General features: G+C 44.0%; 2 protein-coding genes across 9 annotated transcripts in view; one reads left to right on the top strand and one right to left on the bottom strand.

Moving 5' to 3' along the window:
• Positions 1-18,112, bottom strand: part of CSN1b (COP9 signalosome subunit 1b) — a 31,617-nt gene extending 13,505 nt beyond the window's left edge. For 5 of the 8 annotated variants that reach the window (XM_050173687.3, XM_050173692.3, XM_050173691.3 and 2 more), the window contains exons 1-11: positions 17,445-17,924; positions 17,266-17,361; positions 13,676-13,857; positions 10,523-10,696; positions 9,871-10,006; positions 8,903-8,980; positions 8,260-8,400; positions 7,087-7,181; positions 5,670-5,775; positions 2,494-2,574; positions 322-459 (exon numbers count right to left, since the gene is read on the bottom strand). In XM_050173687.3, coding sequence (XP_050029644.1) covers positions 322-459; positions 2,494-2,574; positions 5,670-5,775; positions 7,087-7,181; positions 8,260-8,400; positions 8,903-8,980; positions 9,871-10,006; positions 10,523-10,696; positions 13,676-13,857; positions 17,266-17,361; positions 17,445-17,495 — 1,278 coding nt within the window. In that variant the 5' untranslated portion in view covers positions 17,496-17,924. The other 3 variants (XM_050173689.2, XM_050173690.2, XM_050173688.3) reach the window with 3 other exon arrangements.
• Positions 18,113-19,510: 1,398 nt separating this feature from the next.
• The window catches only part of LOC126525782 (uncharacterized), a 39,457-nt gene continuing 33,213 nt past the window's right edge, over positions 19,511-25,754 (top strand). The window contains exons 1-4 of the mRNA XM_050173686.3: positions 19,511-20,098; positions 20,621-20,752; positions 24,757-24,936; positions 25,661-25,727. Coding sequence (XP_050029643.3) covers positions 20,637-20,752; positions 24,757-24,936; positions 25,661-25,727 — 363 coding nt within the window. The 5' untranslated portion in view covers positions 19,511-20,098; positions 20,621-20,636. The remainder of the gene's footprint in view (positions 20,099-20,620; positions 20,753-24,756; positions 24,937-25,660; positions 25,728-25,754) is intronic.

Below are 25,754 nucleotides of genomic sequence, written 5' to 3'. Positions count from 1 at the left end.
TATCGTTCGTCGCCAACACAAACAAAACAAATTCTTATTCTGATTGGATGATTTACCGAAGTCACATGTCACCCTGCCATTGCTTATTCAGTGTTCAGGCAGACTTACTTGCAAATGGCACGTTTTCATTTTTTTATAAATTCGAGTCCGCAATTTTCGGTCACCTTAAACTACACTCCTGCGATTCATCCTCAGTCGCTGACAGTAATTGGGTGAGTTGAAGTGCAATACACGATGTAAGCAGCAATGCAACGATACGCGCACACAACCAGTAGAAGAAAGATAGGTCAGGCAACCTAACGAGACAAAAATGTACTTTACCTTGTTGTGAGAGTCTATGCGTGCCTGAATCTGTCCGTCGAGAATCAGTTGCATCAACTCCTCTTCGAGCGGACCGAGGGTAGTGTTAAACGCCTGCGCCATCTTCGTCATGTCGGCCGACAAGTATGGGCTGAAATACTGCGTGCAAGGAAACACACACATAAGATTTCATTCATTTCAGCGATGCGTTTTATAGTAAAGCTCAATACATGCACTATATTTACCCAATTCTAATGTGAACCTTTCTGCCAACAAAATAGGTTTCAAAATATTCTCATAGGTTTCACATAGATTTTACATAGACAAATTTTACACACACATAATTTTACATAGACAAATTTTCACATAGGTTGGCAATGACAATGAGCAGCTTTCATTAGTGACACCAGAGCTCTGTTGTGCATTACAGTAAAAGCTCATTAATTTGACACCCGTTAATTCGGAAATTCTGATAATTCGGATGGCTCTATTGGTCCCGGCCAAAGTGCATGTTAGTCTATGGGACCAAACCTTCGTTAATTCGTCAGAAGTCAGTCCCGCACCGCTAAATTCGGACAAATCCTGACGGCTGCCGCTACATGAAAGCGTGCTAAAGCAGCGCTGGCCCCACTGGAGTGAAACCGAAACCTGAGAGGCATCGCCACTGTCATCAATTAGTGGGGGCGATCGCAGCGTCATCAAACGTCGGTGTCTTCTTTCTTCGCTCCACTGCGCCTTCGACGACATTTTCACTTGTGTTGTCGAGTCAGCATCATCTCTTCTTGCAGAGTTTTTTTTTTTTTCGTTGTGACCGTGTTTTGCATGCCACCACCATGGTGTGCTACAGTGACGGAAACGCTGGCAAAGCGGCAGAAGTACGAAGCCAAGAACTTGGCGACTAAGGTGGAAATTTTGCAGGCTTTGACAAATGTCGAATCACGACAGCACGTTATGACCAAGTACAACGTGAAGCGGAGAGCACGTTGGGAACGTACGTGAAAAATGAACAACAGATTCTTCAAGCGTTTGATAGCGAGAAGTTTCATGCATCAAGAAAGTGGTTGCGAACCACAGCTCATCCCAAGCTCGAAGAAGCTTTGCTCCAGTGGGTTACTGACTGTCGCAATACGCATCAGCCTTTGAGAGGACCTCTCATCATGGCACAAGGTGAGAAGTACGCTGCAATGATGAACATTGAATCGTTCAGAGCTTCAGAAGGGTGGTTCACGAGGTTTCGAGAGACACGAACTCGTCTTCAAAAGTGTGTGCAGCGAAAAGGCCAGCGTTGACGAAAGCATGACCACCCAGTGGAAAAATGTGAAGCTGCTTGAGCACATCGCCACATATGAACCAAGTGACGTGTTTAATGCAGACGAAACTGCTCTATTTTTCTGAGCTCTGCCCGACAAGACGGTGACTTTCAAAGGGGACCTGTGCATTGGTGGCAAGAAATGCGAGCAAGGGATAACTGTGTTTCTTGCCGCCAATGACTGGCACGGAGCGCTTGCCACTTGTCATCGGGAAGGCGCATAAGCCACGTTGTTTTGAAAACATCAAGCCTTCCTGTCGAGTACAGAGCGAACAGGAAGGCTTAGATGACCTCGGCCATTTTTCGAGGCTGGCTGCAGCAGTTAGACCAGCACTTCACGTCTAAGGACCATAAGATAAATATGGTTGTTGACAACTGCAGTGCACATAACTGTACAGGCGAACACGGAGGCGCTTTTGATATTGGAGGACGTTTGCCTGAGCACTTCCGACAGTTTGCACGCTGTTGGCCACTTGGAAGAGTTACGAACAATTGTGATGTCAGCCGGAATCTGTGTGAAAAAGCAGACGACTATTGCAAAATACTTCAGTAAATAAAGGTATGCTTCTCCAACTTGCTTTTAATGTTTTTCCTGTTCATTCGTTAATTTGGCATTCGGATAATTTGAACACTTTTCCCGGTCCCATGAGATCCAAATTAATGAGCTTTCACTGTATTGGGATTCTGAAGGCGCATGTTGAACTAGCCAAGTCATTGATTGAGGCATGGGCCACCGTACAGAGATCATATATTTTTTTTCCTGCCTTCTTCCTCCTCCTAGAGACTTTTGTCCCCGATCTCCTTTCCCATGCAGCGAAGCATACAGGCTCTTTCATCATTAATAAGGAGTTTTCTCTCTCTCTCTCTCTCTCTCTCTCTCTCACCTGAATGAGGGCTCTGTTCCGGATCTGGGTGTACAGAGTGTTGACATGCGAGGCCAGGTACACATCCAAGAGGAGATTGTCCTGCAGAAATACAAATTTGCTCTTGCACATTGCTACGGACAACAAATGTATACGTTGCAACAAGTGACCGATACCTTGCAGCAAGCGACCAATATGCTGCAACAAACTACCAAAGTTTGCAATAAGATCTATGAGCGACCGGGCTTGCATATTGGGAGAAAACATGAACAGAACAGCAGGCAAAGAGTTGGCAAAGCACCCGAACAGGTGTCAGAGAATTATTTCACTAAGTAGGGGAAAAGCTGTTGCTACAAGCCATTTTTGCAACGCTAACAATATGAAAAATATTATGCCACAACAAGCATTTATATGTAGCATGCATGTATGGACAACGTGTAAAGTTTGTTGCATATATATTTCAGGAAGATCGGATGGTTACATTAAAAATTTTCATGTAAAATTTATGGTGTGTGAAAGAACGCATTTGCAGGCACCTGAACTAGAAGGCGCCATCGTACTGAAAAAGGCTCGGGATTGCGTTGATTGCGCATCTTGTCTGAATCGCATTTCGTTGTCCGCGTGCATTCGCTGAGTAGCAACATGACGGCATCCTAGCAGTCGCTGATTTGAATGAATGTGTGCTAAGGGGTGTTTTTCCTCTAGAGTTGGTCATATTAACTCTATGAGTTAATATAACTCTATATTAACCAATTACCTCTATATTAACTCTTTCATGCCGAGCACGAAAGTGATCATATCTCCTACATTACGGCCCCTTCGTGCAAATCTACACCCGGCACCGAATCCGCAAGCGACGACTGTTGGGTGGCACCAAAACCAGTGTTGTTAAAGGGATGCGTATTCCCGGACGATCGCTCCATCATGGCCCGGTGCGCCGCACTCCACGCTGCGACCGCCATATCAAGCGCCATAAGCAATTTCACATCGCTGGGACGTAGATTTTCTTGCTTTTGCTGCATTTTTCTCACTGAGGCGTACATTACACACTGCACTAGGTATGCAAAAACCGTCATCACAGGTCAGTAGCAACATGCGTGCCGCTTCAAACGGGCGATCAACAAACAAGATGGCGGCCATGTGTTTCCAGCGCCTGCGATCGTTTTGTTATTTTTGTAAGCAAAAATGCCAGCATCCGTGCAAGTGTAATGTAGTGCTATTTTAGTGCAAAGCAATCGAATTCGAACACATCTTGGAGCCTGCTGGCCTTGCACGAGTAAGTAATATGCGGGGTTACATTCTAACAAATTTCGTTAACGTGGGGATGTAGTACCATGTTTCACTGTCGAGAGGTACGAAGTGCATTGAATCCCATGGCCGTTTCCCAGGGATGCAAAAATATTTCGTCGTCGCGAGATTTCATTATTGCAAGTTTTGACTGTAGTACAGAGCTCACTCTCCCTGATATTGCAGTTGACAAAAGCTATTCTCAACTCGCTAAAGAAAAAGGACATATTCCCAGCGGAGGCAACAGAAACTAGCAGACGCTTTTACACAACTAAAGGTGTTTGCATTGAGTGCATTGCTCTGGTAACAAGTTTTGGATTTCAAACGTCTTGCAACTTTATCAGGAGCCAGCAAACCCAAGTGACCCAGTCTTGTCATGTCGGGAAGATCAGCGGCATTCGCTGCTATTGGTAGCCTTATTCCTGTATTGCACGCCTTCTGTCGTCTTTAGAGCCTGATGACAATTCTAAACTTCTCTGCCTTTGCACACATCAAATTACACGATATGAAGTAGCTTCGTTGCCACGAAGAAAAGCAAACAGCTTCCCTTATCTCACGCAAATCATGTCCCTTGACATAATAGGGTGCAGCAACGAAAGAACCTCAAGATACCCAGGAAGGTCCTCGAGGTGTCAACCTTGAAATAAGAAAGGCACGCAGCTCGCTGCTGCGAAACCGTTCTTGAAACAAGTGCGCCAGTGATGCAAATCCACAGCAACCAATAGGAGCACTCACTGAGTGCCACATGACTGCAGTAAAGAATTGCAATGGTAGTTTTTCTATTTTGCACTAATTTTTAATGCTTGTATTCCTGTATGAACAGATGTGGTGTTGTGGCTATCTGAAGAGCCGGTCTCTCATGTTCGTGGCCATACCGAGGTGGGCGTGCTGTGTCAACGGAAAGCCACAAGATCAGTGGTGCAATAGCACACCCCCCGAAGCCGTTACAAAGACAACACACTAAAGCGAAATTTTCTCTAACTTTGTTGTGCATTTACGCCATGAGATAGAGGAAGTCTTATTATCGCGGGGAAAAAATCACTTTAAAAAATTGAAAGCTTTGACCCAAGTCGACATTTTATTGCTGCCGTCCCCCCTTCATTTCCAGATTTCCTTACGTGTTCGGTGACGCGAATTTCTTGCGCCGTCCCGAGAGATTTGGATCATCAAGATCCTACTATGTATGCGTAGCAATGCAAAAGGATGAGCTCCATCTATGAAAGGGCCAGGTGTGCGAGACAAGAGTTTTAAATGCTCATCAGTTATTGCATAATCACCTCAGAGTGTGCATGGTTCAAACCTGTTGAGGGCCACTTTAGCACTCCTTCAATACCGCGCTGCGACATTCCCACATGCAAGCAAAAATGTTCAATGAACCAACCCACAATAGAGAGTTTTAGAATAGCATTTACAAGGAAACAAACAGTTTATGCATGTAAACAAATGGCATTGTTCTGACTGCACATGGTCTGCATGCTATTGGGTCACTGTGGCTTACGTATTTTACGTGTGAATTGTCCCTGTGGTTCTACTCTCGCTATGGCCAAGCACCAATAAAATAGAGAATTTAGCTTTTGCTTTTAACTCACTCGAATCGCAAGTTACGAGTTGCAAGTGCACCTAATTACCGAGACAGGTGGGCGATTGTGACATCCACAGGCCTGGCAAGACAAGACGAGATAGAAGAAGCAGGAGGTGTACTGATTGATTATCTTGGCTTGGTTAGGTTTGACACGATGAACCAGATGGCACCCGGTCTCCGACCCCCCTTTTTTTTTCTTACACATCTCTCGTATACGTTAAACTGCATGTCCCCAGTTAAGGGACACCATAGCGTCCCGTAGAAAGCCTTTGTTTACCATGTGCTTAATAAGGCATCTAATGCTGTTCTATCACACTGTGATGCTCACTTTGATTTCATTCAGCAGTGTCAGGCATGTGGCATACTTGGACTCGTAGAACTTGAAGATTATGTCCCTCAGCTGTGGCTCCAGCTCGAGGAATAACTTGAAAGAGCTGCGAGAACAGAGGCGAGGTGAAGTAAACATTTCAACACCAGTTGCGCAAGTTTTCTGCTCCATAACCCACATTCACTGGAACTTTCAGGCTAACTCTATGCTGCTCATGTTTGGTCAGCACACCTCCGCACAGCAATATTTTCCAAAGCACTTCGCAGTGAGCATCCCTGCATATAAAACAAGTGATGCTGCCTAATAAGCCAGACTACAACAGATTTTGCCCGATTTACCCATCCTTGCAATGATTGACTGATCCATGGGGTCTTAAAGCAACACTGAAGTCATGAGAGGCTCTGTAGTGAGGGGCTCTGGGTTGATTTTGTCCACCTGGGGTTCTTTACCATGCACCTAAACCTAAGTGTGTAAACACACAGTCAAACCCGTTTATAACAAGCTCGATAGTTCTGCAAAACGCGGTCGTTATATATCAGTAGCTTGTGGACTCGCCTTTAAATACGCTAAAAAGATAACCGCCCTGAATCTGGCGGCGTCAGCAGTTACAATTTGGCAGCACCTAGCTCCAAAAGCCAGATTTTCAGTGTCATTCTTGTTCCCGGTGCATTCATATGCCCCTAGCTGCCGATTTCTGCTAAAAACTTCCATCTGAAGAACGAAATGCGGCGGCGTATAACTGTTCCGAAAGAGCACCCAGTTCTGATGGCCTGCAATTTCAAAACTTGCCGAAGCACTATCTTGGTTTTCAGGGCACATGGAGCCATAGTTTTAACAGGGGCATGTAGCTACATGTGTGCATTACACAGTGGTAGAAGCAGATTTTTAATTTTGCTTTTGTAAATTTTTAAAGTCTGGCTACTAACTGGACCACATGATAGCCATGTATGGACACTGAACTTCAAGTTGCTGTAAAATTAGCAATGCCTGCACAAAAACAAAAATAAAGTACTATATTTGTGTTTCTTACACTTTGCAGTATCCAGCCATATGTCTTTATAAACATTCTGGCTGATACTCCACTTCCAATTGTTCCGATTAATAGGTGATTAATTTCAGTCATATCTGGAACCACTCAGTCAATTGAAGAAGTAATTATATTTTTGAAATTAGCATGAAAAGCTCTGCCCGTGTGACAATATTTATTAAATTTAGTTAGAAAATAAAAAAAAAATTCTGTAACCTCTTTCCCCCTTAAAGAGTGCTCAAAGCTCAGAGGGGTTGTCTCCTTAACAGCGCTCTGCCATTGAAATGTCGGCCTCCCAGTTGCTCATGGGAATCATGACATCATGCTCAGCCACAGAACTCGGAGACACCAGAGTGACACAGGCAACGGGAGGGCAATTCTTAGCCGCACCTGCTAGAGATGACGTTGCGCAAAAGTTCCTGGCGATCAAACGACGCCAGGGCACAGAGTCCGCCGTACATGGCAACATTGTTCGGGGACAGCATCTGAGGAAAAGGAGAAACAAGAGCAAGAAATAAATCGCCGTCAATGAGAAATTTTTGCACTTCACAGGTCAGTCTGCAACTCATCATGAGAAACAGCTTCCAGATAGCGAGATACAAATCTATAATCAGTCTGTGATGAAAGGGATGCGAGTGGTGCCTGTAACATCATGCAGCAAGTACCATAAATGTTCAGAATCCAAAGAAGTGCTTGATCCCTAGTTAATGTGACCACTATAGATACATATAATTGCCATTTAATCCATCCTAGGTCAACGCAAATGCACAGCCAAGATTAGACGACAGCATGATTCGGTCGGCCATGTCACAGTGCCACCTGCCAAAATGAACAACAGCCCAGGTACCAAACATAGCTGCATTCAGTCCCGACCATTCATGCCTTACGAACATAATCTCATCAGCCACGTTCTTGAGCGTGCCACTCTCTCTCTTCCAAGAATCTAACAAGCCTGAGTGAACTGAAGTGCTCAAATTTAACAATAGACTGAGGGAACCTCAAAACGCGCTTACAGGCAGAGATACACTAAATTAGTTTAGAAAAGCGTTCTTTTAAAACTCCGTGGTCACTATGATGAAGTAAGGCAGAATTTATATTTTTTTAATGTCACGGCAGAACACCAGCATCAGCGTTTTGCAACGGATTTCAGTGCACTGGGTTATTTGGTTGGATGCGGCTGTGCAAGTATTAAAAGCTTGCCAACTTCAGTCTATGACTCCTTTAGAATGCAATGCAGTCCAAATTTACCAATAAAACAATTACCCGCGCTCGAGCAGACGCTGTCAAAATCCACGACGTGACGGCAAGCTGGTTCAGGAACTTCCAAGGCACTGCCGGTATCTGTCCTTCGCTTTGTCTTTTCTGGCTTGCCAAGTATATTCTCACGGTAAGAGTGGCTTTTTTTTTTGGTAATGTACAAAGGCTATCAACCAATATAGAGCTAAACTACTCGTTTCTCTTGTTACTATTCCTTTCAGGAATAGTTGATCAAGGCTCCTGCCTTTCTTTCTAAGCAATCGAAGAGCACACGAACCTGTGCATGCCCGATTGCACGCTACTTACGTCGGGAAAGTCGCAGTGGTCGAAGCTGGCCTGAAGGAAGTTCTTGGCAGCAGACTTGTACTTCTTGGTGGCCAGCTCGGCTAGTCCGGCTGCACACCGTAGCTTGGTCACTATGCTCTGGTGCGTGTCCTTGGCATGGCCCTGGGAAGCAATTTGCATAACAGAAGATTCAATGGTGACTTCTCCAGTGCCAATAGCAAACCAAGAACAAGCATGCAGCAGCATTTAGCAGTGGCTACTTAGAGGCAAGATTGTTGGGAGGGGCTTTCATCCTGCAGTGGACGTAAAAAAAGCTGAGGATGACGATGAAGGAAAAATGACAAGTCAGATTAAGCAGACAAGATGGACTGATGGCATTCGGGACTTGATTTATTGCTAGTAATAGCCCAGTGAAGTCAGCAGAGAATGATGCAAAGGAGGAAATTAACTGCCATTATAATTAGCTCGAGTAGTTGCCTTTTACTTTTCTTGGCTTAGCTGTCTGTTGGCTTCCTTTAGACATATTGATGGATTACACTTTGAGGCAGGTAGGTAGGCCACTGAACACCACGAGAGCAGGCCTAGCACGCCAGAACACGGCATAAAAGTGAACGAAATAAAGGAACAAATAAAAAAGAATTGAAACTCTGCGGTACAAACGTACGTCAGCAAATTCTGGCGTCGCCTCCGCCTTGTTGACATACGTCAACACGTGGGACCAGTTCTGCAGGTAAATGCTGACCTGAAAAGCACAAAAGATAAGAAAAACATTGAAGGAGGATGACAAGAAAGACAATGATAGCTCTCTTAGTAGCATTAACAGCCTTGCAGCAGATGCCAAAGGGAGCTATTCCACATCTCACAGCTGTCTCAAGTACCTCCACGCCCACTTGATTTGCCATCTTGGCAAGCCTCTTGTGACAACGGACCACTGCTTTCGCTGTAATTATTTTAAATGGATATGGACGTGTGCAGTCCACGAAAAGAATATTCTGCAAGTTATAATAAGCGTTCTTTTTAGTGCAATGGCATCCTATGGGGACATTAGCAGGCTTAAGCCTTGTGAGGTCGTGGAGTGATTTTCCTGCAAGCACTGTGCATTGATGAGAAGGAAGTAGAGACAGCGGCATGTGAGTGCACGTAACCAAATGGCACTGAATCTACAGTTGAGTGCTGGCGTGTAATGTGGTCAATGTCTTGCACATTCATAAAAATTGCTGAGGCGATGACACAAAGAGAGTGCTACAGATGAAGAGTGTGCCTTGCTTTTGTGCCAAGATTCAAAAGAAACGCAAACGCGCATTCAGCATAGCCACTTGGCGTTCCTCAGATTCTTCATTACAGTCAAAATATCCTGCAAGTGTTGCACGCAACAACTGAGTTTTTTCCACTACAAGCACCACAAGAACAGGAGAATACCTACAGGACACGTAGCTCTCATTTTTTCATGTCCTTATATTAATTTAAGTGGGGCTTATCGCAACAGACCATCATCAATTAGCCCAACTTGTCATACTAACTTTTCCGCGCAGTCTGACGTGGCAAGTGCGACATTTGGTACCATGTAAACATTGTGCATACATGGTAAGTACAATTAATTTCGAACATAATGCAAAAATCCATGTGCATTACCTTTATCACGTTTAGGCACATGTTGACCACGTGCCGGCTACTCGTGCAGTAGTCGCGTGCCCGGGAGAAGCACTTGAGCGCATTGTTGAGGTCCCCGCAGTCGAGGTAGTGGTCGCCAAGGTCGTCGTGGCCGCGCCTGGAAGACGGGATTCGTTAACTCATCTCGAAATGCTCTTAGCTTGAAGCGTTATCAGTATCTGTCCCCATGTTTTGTCACACGTCCGGGTGCATAGCCTAAATCATGACTTCATTAATACAAAAGGAACTACTATGTCGGATGGTAGGTTTCAAAACATGAGGGGGGCAGAGGGGGTATTCTGCAAGTGTCCAACCCCGTAGACATGTCCATTTCGTCTCCTGCTGAAGTTCTGATGGGCTGGGAGTGCCTGTCCCCAGACGTGTGCCTTAGCCAAGCCAATCGGAACTTCAGCAGCGGACGAAATGGACGTGTCTACGGGGTGGACACTCACAGAATAGGCCCCAAGTTTTGAAACCTACCATCCGACGTTTTTTTTTTTTTTTCTTTTGTTATTAATAGTACACGACATGCGGAGAATACATTTTAAATGAACAAAATTACCATTGCCGCCTAAAACTGGATATGCAGTTCTACTGCATAGTAACAGTTGCTCTCAACTCTACAGGACCTCACCTGATACTCTCCTTGATCGAGTTGCTCTTGTAGTTCTTGAGATCGGTGTCGAGTTTTTCCAGCTTCAATGCTGCCTTTTTGCTGCGGGTCTCAATCCACTGGCTGTCTAGGGGTGGCACGGCTCCTGAGCTGCTGCTGCTGCTGCCCGTCACATCAGGTAGGTTCGGAGTGCTCCTACAATTTCAAAGTGCGCAGAACACCGTTGAGGTTGCCTCGCTAGCCCACTATTGATTCTATCCTAGCGAAGTAGGTCAATAAGACGACACCGTCTGGCTTTGAATGACCTTGCACATCTTATATTTACATTTCTGAAGCCCATTTTCCACCTTGAATTCGTTGCCTGGCAACAATTAACCTCACTGAAGCACTAGTTTCTACTATCAACGGTTTTAGGAAAAATGCAAACAAACATTTTCTTAGAGTGTTGCAATAACTAATTATGCAAGGCGAGTGTCACTCAACACTCAAAAGTGTTGCAGTTTATATTTAAGCATTCAATATCGCACAACAAAATAAATTGTGAACACGAAAAAGGTTTACAACTCTAAGAAGCGCTCTGAAGGTAGCACACTACACACAATGACAGAAGAAGCTGAAATCTGTGTTCTCGAGATATAAAGCCTTGCGTAGAAGCCAGCTTGACAGCTCCCGACAGGTGGACTGAACTGATGCCAAATGCAACATAAGTTCCAGCTACGAGTGACAAGAAAAGGAAAGCTGAGAAACTATTTTTGGCATACACCTCAGTCACAAAAGGCACTTTTGATTCGGCTTGATTTGCTTGAAAGTACTTAAGTGACATCGATATTAGTTACAATGTGAAGCAGGTATACAAAAGCGTAGGGGAAATTAATAATTTTTGTTTAATTGAAAGGACGACGAAATGTTGGGGAAGGAAAACTGCCAGTTTTGTCTCAAGGACGAACCACTGACTTCAATAACAAGCTTTAGCGTTCTGCTTGAACTTGTCAGACGGTGTTTTAACTAATGTACGCAGTTGCGACATATTTGGTGCGTGAAAATTTCTGGCACCCTTATAAGCTTTACTACGCCACGTAGGACCTATAATGGCATTGTACAGGAACCGCTGTGCTGGCCATAAACAGCAGCGCCATTGAAATTACACCATTTTCAGATTATGAGCACTAATACTCTTTTGTTTAGATGTCTGAGAATATTTAAGATAAAACACATATACTGTAAATGAAATGTTTTATGACTTTTATCTATGCACTGCAATCTTTAAAAAATTCTGAGGAATAATTTAGTCAAGAACATACGACCAGGCTTGAACAACTTTGGTGGTTGAATAGTATAGCATCCACCTTGAATATTCAGCATACATAAACATATAGAATACATACAACATAAACCTATGCAGGACACCATGGAAACAGCAAAAATTCGCCAAGAGTATCCGTATTAACTGCCACTCCAATAACATGGAAATGATAACAGGCAAAATGACATGACACAGCTTCGAGCCAAATTAACATCTTCCACATCACGTGTGTAATGCTCTACCACCCTTAATGGACGGGCGTTGCTTGCGAGCAGCACACAAGAAAGATATTTTCTCTTGGCGAGTTTCAGTTTTGAGTACACAGTGTCTAACTAAATGTCTCCAGCCAAGACTGAATGATAGATACCAAGTGTCATTTACTGAATTAGAGCAGGAACAGAGGACGGGCAAGAAGAAGTTTGGTGCCACAACTTGCTTTCTTCTGAAAGCACGGTCAGAGGAGGAAACGCAATGGCAGCCCCTGTTCCATATCCGACAAGAACTCCTTCCAACACGCCCAGCAAATGCAACAGCTAAATCTAAGCTTTAAGCTTGGGACTCTGGGGGCAATCACCCATCGTCCGTTCAGACAACATTTGAACCATTGCCAATTAGTAGTGGCTTTGAAAAATTTTGCAGATCCCACGCACTGTCACAAACTGAACTGACGTTATGCGACGCATTTTGCAAGTAGCTGGCTATCCAGCATTGTTTGCGGTTCCACAAAGCTCTATTGACGACGGTATGACGACGGTATGGCAGCGACAGCACGATTGCTACGCCGGTCATTCGACGCGATATCACATGGCAATTGTTGTTTGTTTTTTACATAGGTAGCAGACGAGCATAAACGAGATGAACACACATCAACTGTGTCTACGTTTCATGCAATCGTACACATGTGTCTACGCAGTGAGGTGCATGTAACACGACGTGTTCTCCAGCAAATGAATTTTAAAGCATGATTAACTTGGGCAATCATGAAGTCAGTACAAGGTCGCACAATTTCTACGTAGCATGCTATGAGGTAAGTTAGCCGGTCCCCAAGATACCGCAGTCTAACACGGCACCTCAGAGTGCGTCTTCTTTCACAAGGACAGAAGACAAAGTGGCATAGGGCATGCGCAGCAAGCATTTTAAAGAGCTGATGGGCTTCGGAAGGAGACAAGTATGCATACGATCGTGGCCTAATGGTTACAGCAACGGGCTGCTGTGCTCAACCAGCAGAGGTTCCATTCCACTGTTGGTCACACATTATTTTCCTTTTATTTAAAGTGACGCGAGACAGGAACCTACCTACTGCGAAGTGCCAAAAATGAGCCAAAGAATGCTTCGCATTAAAGAAACAGCTGTCAGTATGATGAAAGACCTTTATAATTATGGAAAAGTGCTAAATATACTAGGGACTATTTTGTACAGTGACATGCCTTCGTCGTCATGCTTCATCTGTTTTCTTCTTTCACTCTTGTATGTGCAAGTGTGTGCGGATGCTGTAGTGTTCCTTTTAAAATATTTTTTGTATCATTATTTCTTCCCCTTCTTTTAAGCAAATTTATCTTATTTTTCTTGCACAGAAGTGAAATGAAGTGGCCGGAGATGTACCGCTTCAAACCTCTCCAGTTAAACCCCATTTAACCCTACCTGTCTGGACAAGTTTCACACAGAGCCATAGGCGACATGAGGTGAAGCTCGCTTCCGGTGTTTTCCACAACCAACAAACCAATTGCTAAAAAAGTCTAAAACATGTATATATTTTTTTAATTTCGGTGGTTATACTTATTCTTGCCGTATTTCACACATTCAGATGAAAAATAAGCATTTCCTTCAGGTATTTTTCATTTCATCCTTGTAGGGCTAAATTCCACGCTCACCCCACAGCCTCGCTGAGCTTCTTGTGAATCTCCTGGTACTTGGCGATGTTGTACGTGTTCTGCACATGGGTGAGGGCCATGCGCAGAGCCTCGACTCGCAGCGACGGGCAGTGGTCGGCAATGTAGAGGAGTCGGTAAAGTCGGGCAAGGCCCGCATAGCTGTTGGCGTGTGCTTCCAGGTCCTGCAAGGGCAAAGCAAATTTTGAATTGTGGCGTTTCACGACTGGAAGCTGCACAGGAGGCTGTGATGGAGGGCTCCGCAGCTACTTTAAGAAGCAGAATTTCTTTGAGCTCTTTCTGGTGCGAATGTTTTCAATGAAGTGGAAACATTATATATAATGCAAATCTGTCGGGAAAGAAACGGGTCACTGACCATAGTCAAAACAAAACGTTTTGAGGGTCATATGCATCGCTTGTTTGCAATGGAAAGCCACCCATGTGGAAGCAGACTTGCCACTGTGAACAAAACATTCGTATGGATCTCTAAATGCCATATTTTTGTACTACACTCCATGACCAGCTCCTTTCCTAACAATTATGTTACCTTCCCAGATGGTATGCCATCAAACTCTCAGTTGAGTGAATCTGAACGACAACTTGGAAAAATAAAGAAAGAAAGTTTCTCACTGGAGTTTTGGGCAATGAACCAAAGGTTTTCTCATGAGCTGCCGACAACTGAAGGTGTTGTAAGCAGCATGTGGTTCTTCGAACTTCGCAATCCACAATGATAATGATGAGAAATATGACCGCAGGTTATTTGAAGACCATTTTCGTGCCACCCAAGAAGGCATGCAAGTGCTTTAGAGTGCAGGCTTCGAAGGTATGGCACGGAGGCCTAACAACCACTGTGTGATGCGACACATGGACATTTGTGAAGTATCAGGGAGCCATAGTTATCTATAGCACTAAGTTGACAAATTATGCAATTAGCATTGCTGCTGCTCAGATTTCAGAGAATAGAATTGTTTGTTTTTCCCGGTGTCGGATATTTCCTGCAAAACATTGAGAATCCTACAGGAATCATTGGACCAGAAAGAATTAAGAACCACCCAAAGCATAGTACACAAGTGTTCTTGCATTCCGTTCCCAACTGACTGTGGCCGCCGTGCCAGGGAATCGAACCCTTGACCTCATTCAGAGCAGCAGTATGTCATAGCCACAAAGGCAACATGCTAGTACTGTCAAACGGTGTTGTAAACAGTTATATTTCCACCAGTGAAACAGCGACACTGGCATGGCATCACCATTTCGCACTACCTTAAACACATTCTCAGTGTTCTTAAGTGAGATGACATCCGCACTCATCACACATCTATGTGCTAGAAGCAATCGACAACACTATTAGGACAACTTCATGACTCTGACAAGCTGATTAGATTGTATACTGCTGGTTATACAAGAGGCATGAAATGAGCGAGAACAACCAAACAAATTTGTCGTCATCACACTTGAATGTGTCTCTTACATTAATCACAATGTTGGTGCTGATGAGGCCCTAGCTGCAAGCAAAGAAGCCTTGGTGCGTTGAGTACTGCAATATATTTTGTGCGTTTCGGCAAAAAAGCCATCACAATGATAATTTTATGACCAGCTGGCAATGACAGTATGAAACCTCAACAGTTGCATGCTCGACGGTGAAACATTATTGCCGCTTTCTGCAGGCAACATCAGTTTTTGTTCTGCAATGACATGGCAGTTGTCACCCCAGCTGGGCAAAAAGCTTTCAGTGATTACACATGGCACGTGCATCGGCTAAAAAATTATTCATGTACAGCAGGGAGTGTACCCCCTTGATCAATATGACTCAAGCTGCTCCCAAAAGGATGTAGCGTCTAAACTTAAGTCACTCATAAAAGTGCCTAATACAACTAAATGTTGAACGGGAGAGCTACCTGCTACATATTAAGACGTCAGATTTGGATCTGTGCATCGCAAGTAATCGTTTCTAGATGTAAAGTGTGGCAGTGGCATGCTTCCAAAACCCCTGGAATTACTTGTTTCCGAGCATGTGTTGCCAGGCAGACAGGACTTTGCTAGTTGCAAAGCTATAAGCATAGTCATAGCCAATGATAGGAGGAGATGAGATAGCCGGCAGGCTGTGTCAAACCATGGCAGCAGGAACAGTTCTCTATCAGCACATGTCTTCGCTTGACAACACAACCACCAACAATAAAAAGGAGCATGCTCACGCAACCTGCCATTGGGCAGAATCCTCAGAAAGGGAGAGCTGCACAAGGCCCATGGCCAAGTTCTTTTTCCTTCCTCCATGCACACAGCTATGGCTGTGAGTGGCAATACCCTGTCCACCTGGCAGCACATGCCCAGGAGCAAATTTGTCATGCCAGATTCTGCCGAGAGGTGGTGCCAAGGTTCTTGGAAGCACACTGCTCCAGTGCTCTAGACAGCTGTGATGGGGGCTGTAAACGTCATCTGGTAAGGAACTTGAGCAGGAAAATGGAACAATACACAGGATGAGATGAGAAGTGGCAAACCAAATTGAAACTTGCAAGCAAGTGCATTTGCGCTGTTCTAGAACTAACCAGCCCAAACATGTATGCTACTAATGGTGAGGAACCTTGTTAGTGACCCAAGTAGCACAGTACTGAACATTATCCTAACAAGTGGCACAAGTACAAGAAAACCGACACCCACAAAATGACCAAGACAAACATGACGGCACTGATGTCAGCAGTGGTCTCTGACTACGCACATCAAGCAGCATTTCAAGGCCTTCCTTCCTCATGGCATCAGTATATGTTAAAAGGTGCTAGAGTTGTAGTGATACACACTGCATGGTGCGGGAAATCAAATTAAGGCATGTTCCAAGCTACATTTCCTATTAACATGTAGCTATCCCTAATTTCGGAAGGCGTATGTTCGCTGGCACACTCTCTGGAGTTGTCATTAACAACTCTCACAAGTGATCAACCTCACATGTCGTGTGATATATAAATACATTTTGCAGGGAAATTACAGGCTGGAAATTATTTGACTGGTTCTCACAGTTCTTGTGCCTGTGCTGCCAATTCACAGCAATATTCTTGTATCCAGTACAGTTAGGCACTGTGAATATTTCAACCTGTGGGCCACTTTGGGCAGTTCTCGAACAACAAAAACAAACACGTCAAGATAAACAATAACAATGCCTTTGTTGTTATTTGGCAAAGTTGTGGAGTAAGAAAGTCAAAGCATCGCTCTCAACTCAATAATTCAGCATCTGCAGATTTCTGACTTGCATACGTGTACGTTCTATTAGCATTCTGTGCAGAAATATATCCAGAAATATACGTAAGTTTGTTAACGGTTACCGTATTCTAGCTATGCGTCAGGAAACGTTCACGAAATTCAGCCGCCACACCGCGAGTGAACGGAGCACCTAGGGTGAACACAGTCGCACACAAGTGGTCGCACTCTTAATCCGCGATCGTCAAAAACGTGAACAATGATCCGAAGCACTGCCTTCATTCAGAACGCTGTATGCCGACGCGCTAGATCGGCGAAACGTCGCAAAGCAACATTTGCAGCGCGTACCCAGCTCAAAGCAGCAAACCTAACTACAGCGAAAGTTGCGAAAAGAATATTCCACTCACCAAAGTTGGGTTTTCGACTACGTAGGTCTCTTCCTCGGCCGCTTCATTCTCCTCGGGCGGCGCGTCGACTTGCATCGGCTCCACAGAACTCTGTTGCTTTCCGGGGAATTGCGGAGGACAAGCACACAAAAATGCACGTTATAACAGGACGTCACGGCAACGTGACTACTACTACAAACCTGCGACTCGACCTGTCGTCTCCTCCTCTGCAGCACTGCAGATGCATGCATTGTGGCGGTACGCTCCTTTCAACCACGGTAGCGACGATTGAATCGCTCTCGGCGAGTGCTATCTTGGCGCTGGTTTCTAATCTTGACGGCAACGCATAGCGCGCGCCACAGATCGCCGCTAACGCGTTAGTTAATGCAAATTTCTTACAAAATTGGATCCGGTAATGGGACGGAAGGTTGCCGCCGCCTCTACAGGCACCATGCAGACCACAGTTGTACGCGCCTCAACCGGGTGAATGCGATACGTCATATCAAGCACGCGCTTCGCCTCTGAGACCGTGAGACGTTATCCTGGCAACATAGTGATGTAGCGGCGTGCAATGGTGTATACCCGTAGTTTGAAAAGAATTGCGGCAAAGTTAGAATATAGTCGGGACTTGCAAAAATAAAAGAACACCAGTCTGCACCGCAAGAGATGCCTTGAATGCGGTGCTTACCTGGAACAACATCATTTGATGAGGAACAGGCTGTGGCATAACGAACTAAAGCTCCTTAAAAACGGAAAAGTTTTGCTGCCGTGACTGAGAAATGAAAACCCGTTTTATTTTTCCGCACTACTATTTACCAAAAACGATACATCGCGGCGAGTACCCGCCTCGCAACAGCCGTTCAGCGAGCGAACGCAGCGACATATATTGCTGTGGTCGGGTACAAAAGCTAATCTCGATCTTTACCACGATCGGGCTAGCAGTAAGTGCATCGATTTCGCTTTCAGTTTTGTTTTCCACAGTCCCCTTTTTTATTTTGTTTAGGACTAATAAGTGACGAAACATTCATGTTTATTCAAGATGTTGCAATTCACTGTCATGTTCGTCATTAATTTGTACAGAGATGTAAACAAAGATGAATGGTAAAGTTAGAGTCTAAGTTCCGTGCAGTAATGCTGTATGCAAAGTGACGGTCCGCGCTCTCATGCCTTGGAAGCGAAATTAACGCGATGGCATAGCTGTCAAGACTAGTTCGAAGTGCGCATTCACTTCACTTCAGTTTCACTTTAGTTTATTTCCAACACAATGCTGGGAGTTCTCCAGGTAAAAAAGTTGTCGTAGACAACATGACGGGACCTGGGGACCATAGAGCTTCCTACAAAAATTTTTGTAAGAAACTCTATGCTGGGGACTATGCAGACAGCAGACAAAGTGCTACATTCAAAAAATGAAAATTTGAAGGACTTTACATCACTGGGTATTTTGAAATAGTGAAAATAATATACAATGCAAGATAAAGACAAATACAGTTATGGAAATTACGAACATCTTTTCATGCACGTTCAAAACATAGAAACATCAAAAATAAAGGTGCACTTGTGTGAAAGGGTTCTTCACTCATTCAACAACAACAACAACAAAAAATATTATTTGCGACTTGAATCTGTAAAGTTACAAGCTGAAATTTATTTGTAATGTCACACGCTTTATTAGTGCGGATATTCGATAGGCGAAGACAGCCCTTCCATAATGTGTACGTGTTCGTGGAGTTGTTATCTGTTCGTTACGCAGTGCATAACGAGCTGGCGTTGTGTACGCTGAATGTAGTAGGTTATGTTTATGTATGTGCGACAGGAGTTTGTAGTAATACATTTTACTATATTATTATACTATAATATAACAAATATGTATTGTATATTATATTATTAGTATTCGTTTCAAGATACGAATGCGTATTTCCATTTCAACGCTGTTAGAAATTTGTAAAGTTTATGCGTTCTTATGTAGGCGTATGACTCTACACGGCCGCACTCCTTGCTCTGGAAGCAAGCGGCTTGTAATATATTTGATAACGAAAGATGAAAAAAAAAGCAGACTATCTAGGGTGTCATCGCAACGTACACAAGCTCCACGTCCTTGCTTTAACCGGTACAGACACCACCATAACGCAAAAAGAAAGCTGAACTAAACGAATGAAGTCGATCGTTTTATCGATTTTTTTCTCCGCGATATAGCGTGCTGGCATCTCGCGTTTGACGACAAAAAGGGACGGGTCCCATCATTGCGTGCGAAAGTGGGAGGGGTGAGTGCAACCATATAATAGCACTTCCCCGCCCCATCGATTGCTGTGGCAGCTCTGCCAACGCACTTTTCGCGACGTCCCTTCTGCTGTGTTGCACACTTGGGCCTGTGAACTCCAACAGCGCGTTTTCATTCATTCGCGCCAAGCCTACAAGGGTTACACTGAAGCCAAAATGTTTGCTCCTCCGAGAAGGTGACCGTCAATGATACCTCCTCTGCTCAACTAAACATGATAAGACTGCCATGACATTCGGCGGGATCGTGTAAGGTTGGCGCCAAGGTGCGATTTAACTCGGGAGATGTGGCATCCATCGCACTTGGCGCCCAGCTAGGCCTAAATGGGAACGCTTAGACGTCAACTAAAGCTAGCTTAGTATTAGGTGGTAATTCGGACAATGACAAAATACCAACGAACGTACCGGATAAGCGAAAAGCTTAAGGCTTCGTTTTGATAGCGCATTATGCAAAAAAAAGTACGTGTTTGTTAACCGCGAAATTTCTCGTTTGTGTCCCGGACCACAGGGCAGTCAGTCCTGGAACGTTTGGAACTTCTGTGTCACCGGGAGTTCGGCCAATCTATCACACATGGAACAGGTGAGCATGCCACCCTTCATTTCAAAGAAGAAAAAAAAAGCCTGCACTAATGTATTTAACTCACAACTGGCTGAAATGTGCACGTTTGTTCAGCGATTGAGTGAAGGTGAACGCTTTTGTCCGTAAGTGGAGTAAGTCTTGAGGGGAAATGTATGTGCGCAGAAAAGCTTGCAAAAGTAAAATGGGCTTCTAGTAATATCCCATGCCATCAATATAAATGCATTTGGGTAACGCTGCAAATCCACATAATCTGCGTAAATAGTGGACACAGTCGCAGCGAAGGCCTAGTTTCGATTATCTTGAACTTGGTTTACTTTGCATATTAAGGAATCATATAATCTACGTTGTAGTGGCGGTTTCATTATGTTTATGTGAACTGCAGGAAATACGAACGTAATGAAAGACCAAGGCAAAGCTACACATTTTCAACTTATGCACCTCAGTGGCATTTACCTCAGTGCGTTCTCTCCGTGTTTAGAGGAGCGCAGATGTATCTCAATGTTCATCTGTTCTTTGCTTCAGAGGAGATTCCAGGTCCATGGACTCCATCAAGCCCATGCTGAACAAAGCCCACAGTCAACAGCGCGGTTTCAGGATAACACGAGGGCAAAGCCCAAGCAAGCACACTTCTTTCGGCTCCAAGGTCAAGGCCAAGTGCGTCAACACTGACGTTGTTGTTGCCTGCTAAATATGTGCATATGGTACTGGGAGAGATGCGCCAAGGTTTGCCGTAGGAGCTGCGTAAAAAGCTTGTCTACGCGCTAAATCGATGATAAAGTATGGATATATGAAAAATGAGAAAGAACCAACCAGTCATTAGATCCCAACCAACTCGCCCAGCAACAAGTTCTACTCAACCAACAAAACAGCACACATTGTTAAGTTACGTGGTTGGTTTTTGAAGGAGGTGCAACGGAAGGAAAAAAAAAAGGACGCAGAGTCTGTTTATAACGTGGAAATAAGTGTTTAGCAGATCAGCTGCCCTGTAGTAAAGAAGTAGTTGGGCATAAACCTATATACAGGCTTCCTTCCGGCCACGACGCAGCATGCTTGCACCAAAAGCTAAATAAACGATAGGAGAGAGGTTGCCTAATACGTGAAATGGCCAGCTCTGTATCTTTCTTTCGGAAGCAAGCCTACCCCAAAAGATTCCATGTTGTGAGCCCCCCCGCCCCCCGTCCCCCCTACTCATGTAAAAGTTGAACTGTACACTGCCCATGATCTGTTTTTTTTGTGTGTATTTTTTTGCCGAAAGAAGATATTGTCATTTAACTACAATATCGCAATGCCTTCGAGCGTTGGACAACGCTTCCCGACTAATTCCGTCTTCATAATAATTACCGATAATAATAATTCATAAAATTCTAGCGTGGCGACATCCGACTGCGTCGCCTGCTATAACGAACCCAGCTAGAACGAGCTCGGATCGATGCAGTGAATAACAAAACTCATGCAGTGAACTACAAACTACAAACTACAAAACGTCTCTGTATTAATTATGCACATCAAACTCGGCATCGGACACTAGCATACATTTTTTTTTAGCCCGTGTATACGCCTCATTGAAGACGCTTGCGCCTATGCATCGGCTACGTTGGTATATAGTGTCTGCGACTTTGCACCATTCGACTGCCATAGCTCTTAGCGTCATGCTACTTCGTAGTGCCTGTCTAATAACGTGAATGTACGACAGAGGATAAAGAAACACGCTTCGAGGACAAACAAGTCTCCTGTCGCCGGTATATATATATATATACATATATATATATTCTAAACTACGTCATTCTGTCCCAAACGGTGTGAGATGTGTTATTTATAAATCTCTATTCATGTCTGTTTTACGTTACTGTTATCGAGTCTGGTTAACTATTACTGTATCGAGCATTAAACAGTTAGATATAATTAGAGGTGCTCAAACGATAGCGCAATTACCGAACGCCAATAGAATGGGAATATTTGAGAAAAACGACCATCGAATATCTAATATTTTCTTATTCCCAAACAAAGTGAAACTTTGTATTACGCGGAGTCCGTCTGGTTTAAAAAAAAGAGAGAAAGAAAGAAAAAAACCTCTGTACAATATTTCACATATATGTGTAATGCCCATATACATATAACGGAAATAAAAGGCTGTTCGGGCGATGGCAAATGTTCCGTACGAATGCCACGTAGAATTACTATTTCGGGGACTGATTATTTAGTTCCTCTCTCGGACTCGGTTTTCGAAGGTGCGTGCATTAGGCGTTACGAAATGGGGACTCACAAAAAAAAAAAAACTGTTCGCTCCGTAGTAGATCATGTTTGATACGCAACCAAAATGCACATTAGATTAGGGCTGTGCGAGATTTGGGATGCTTCACGTTGTCGAGCCCAATGATGGTGACGTTGTGTTTAAAACTACCGCGTGAATTCAATAGATATGTTTGTTATGTTCCGTATTAGTCCTGTCTTTTTTTCTGCTTTTGTTTCTCATATTCTTTTTTGGTAACCTCATTGTACGGATTGTCTGCACAATTTTACTATGCTGGTAAAGATCAAATTTCGGGGGCTACAAGGCTCAGACGTTGTGCGTTAAGCCACTGAATCCTTCTAAGGGACTCCTGCACACCAGAAAAGCATTCTATGGCAGCTTGATTGTATATACCTGTTATACTATATACGTTGTTACATATACTTTGTTATAAATACCTGTTTTCCTATACCCGTTGAGGAGCGACATGATCAACCTAATCTAGGCACTTCTCCGGAAGCACCACATGGGTGGTTGTTTGTTTATTTGCTAATATATGTTTTTATATACATCTCTCTTTCTTATGCTGGTCATGGGCATAGCTTTATCTCGTTATTTCTTACACCACACGAGCTATGATCTGGCACCTATTGTGTCGCGAAACTCACGACTAAATGTTTGTTTATCTTTGCTTTTTTTTCACTTTTTCTTTCAACTGTAACCGCGCGACATGCATAATTGAGAGTACCTAGTTCTTCCACGTATTTTGATGTGTAATTCATATTTTATGTTGTCTTAAACATAAATAAAAACATAAAGAAAGAAAAGAAATGTGTATTTCACGTGCTAGAACCACGATTTGATCATGAGGCACGCCGTAATCGCGGAACTTCGGATTCGATTTTGACCCAATGTGGGCTTCTTTAACTTGAAACTCAATGCACGGGCGTTTTTTTTTTTCTTTCTTTTGCATTTCGGCTTCATCGAAATGCGGCCGCCGTGGCCGACTTTCGAACCCGCGATTTCGGGCCTATAGCAGCGCGGCGCCAAAGCCGCTAAGCCACCACGGCGTCTTTTGTACTATCTCAACTTTGCATGCACTGCTGCATTGCTGTATATGTAAAATGCTATGGTCAGTAGACGCTTCCAAGGCCATTTTTCAAAGGCTTCTTTTTTTGCCCACTGCCCGCAACGTCATTGGGCGTGTTCCAATTCTAACCAGTATACGAGACAGTCTAGGTAGACAGCTAAAGAGACAGCCGAGACAGCTTCGAGGCCGTGTAATGGAACGCGTTTCTAGCCGTCTGGAAGACGTACGGAAGACACGTCTGCAACGGGACGCCACATCGCGGCGTCACGAAAACGGTGAAAAAAGCACGCATTATTTCTGTATTTTAAGTCTTTGCTCCTGCAAACCTACGAAAAACACGATGCATAGCTTACGTTAAGGGCGTCAGATCGCGTGTCTAGGTTTTTGTGTGTGCAGGCAACCTTCCCGTCGGCTTTCCAAGCGTCCTGCTCGGCCGCCATCTTGTTTGGACAGTAAAGTAGCCTGCATCGTTTTTTACTTCGATGCTATCTTCGCGAAGCTGTCTACTTTGATGTCTTCGTGAGAATTGGAACGAGACTTAAGATGGCCGCTGTCCACTTAGCCGTCTACGGCGAGTATTGGAACACAGCCATTGTCTTGCGACGTTGTAGTCGAAAATAAAGCGGGAATACGTTGAACTGAACTGATGAAGCGTTATAGGTTGGGAAGTTTCCGCTTCCTCTGTTTCGCCTTCTCCGATACAACGCGTATGTAGCCTCTATGTTGGTTTTACGTTTCGAGCTCTAGCTTTCTTGCGCGTTGTGGAAAGAGCGCGTCCGTGTTATCTTTAGAGCCGCAGTTGTATACCTTTCACGTACCCATTTTCGTGCACAGCGATCATCTTTGGCGGTGCTGCTTTCTGGCGCGGGTTTGAGTATTGCGGGTTGGCGTTGTAACCGGGGGGCGTGGTACGTTTCGCACTTCGCGGGCTATCTGATAAGCAAAAAAAAAAAATATATATATGCACGTTAATTGTACCTTGCCGAACACACATAACTGCCCGTTGTTTCTTTTTAGCTCTCCCACAGTTTCATAATTGACGTCTCGTCAAATGTGACAGCAATGGGTGAAGGAAATAATATGACGCTTACTTAATTGAGTGCCCATCAACAACAAAAAATTAACTGGTGGATTCTCAACTAACCTAATTGACTGTGAAAAAATTTGTACTTAGTTTCGTTTCTGCGAAATGCTTCACCTTTACTTTACTTTTGAAAAAAAGAAAAACTTGGTATAGTATATACGTGTTACCCAAATATAAATAATGATGAATAATAAATGTCCCCCAAAAATATAAATATCCAAGTCCCGACCGACTCTGTCTGTCGCGTTACGCAGGCTCCTGGATCCTCTGTTCCTCATCCGGCTTCTCATCACCGTGGCCTGCGTGGCCGGATTCACGTACCAGGCGACCGACTTCTTCATCATGTACTTCAAGTTCCCCACCACCACCAACATCCGCGTCGAGTCCATGAAGGACCTCGTCTTTCCCGCCCTCTCAGTCTGCCTCAGCAATTGGTTGGTCGCGCCCTCTTACATTTAAAGCGAAGTGCTTCCTTTGTCTACAAACTTTTAATGCCCATATGATTTTGTTAAGGTCCCCGATTCCTTCAATGCTATAAAGAGACCCTCCACTAAAGGGAAGCATTAAATCAGTTTCAACTGACAAAATTATTCTGTCGAAGCTTTATTTTTCAGTAATTTTGTCATAACAAGTTCATAATTAGAAGAAAAAAATTGACTACCAAACTTCAGTTCTCTCTCTTTTTTTTTTTTTTTAGCCAAATACATAGTTCCTTACGCCAATGTGATGTCAAGAATTTCAAAGTACAAATTTTCGGTGCGTTTCGGTGCTGTAGAAGTTCCTGAAGTTTGCCGAGTTTATCCTTTTCTCATTTAGAACACAATGTTATTAATTTCTTTACCGACAAGAAATTCACTGGGATGCCGAAACAGGCGCCGTCACAATCTATGACGTCTGAGCGAGCTGGTACGCGAACTTTACAGTGGCGTCGCCACTTGTGTCTCGTTTTTTTTTTTTTTTTGCGTCTTTTCTGGCTTACCATGCAGCTTCATCTCCCGGTAAAATTAGCTTCTTTTTTTGGTATTGTATTATTAGGAGCGTAATTTACTAACGAATCTCAAACAAGTTTTCTTTAGTGTCTCTTCAAGGCTCTGTCCTGCACGAAAAAGGGGGTTCAGTTAAATATGCTTCGTGTTGAACTGCTTGTCCGACACGCAGGATAGACATGAGAAAAGTGTGCGCCGACGAGAAGCTGAAGGAACACTGTGCCGGAAACGCGACTTCGGTGAGTTTGGCAAAAATTTGCGTTTCA

Source organism: Dermacentor andersoni, chromosome 8 (genome assembly GCF_023375885.2).
Source record: "Dermacentor andersoni chromosome 8, qqDerAnde1_hic_scaffold, whole genome shotgun sequence".
Lineage (NCBI taxonomy): Eukaryota > Metazoa > Arthropoda > Arachnida > Ixodida > Ixodidae > Dermacentor > Dermacentor andersoni.
The sequence above is the reverse complement of the archived record's forward strand: the minus strand, read 5'-3'. Positions and strand labels throughout refer to the sequence as shown.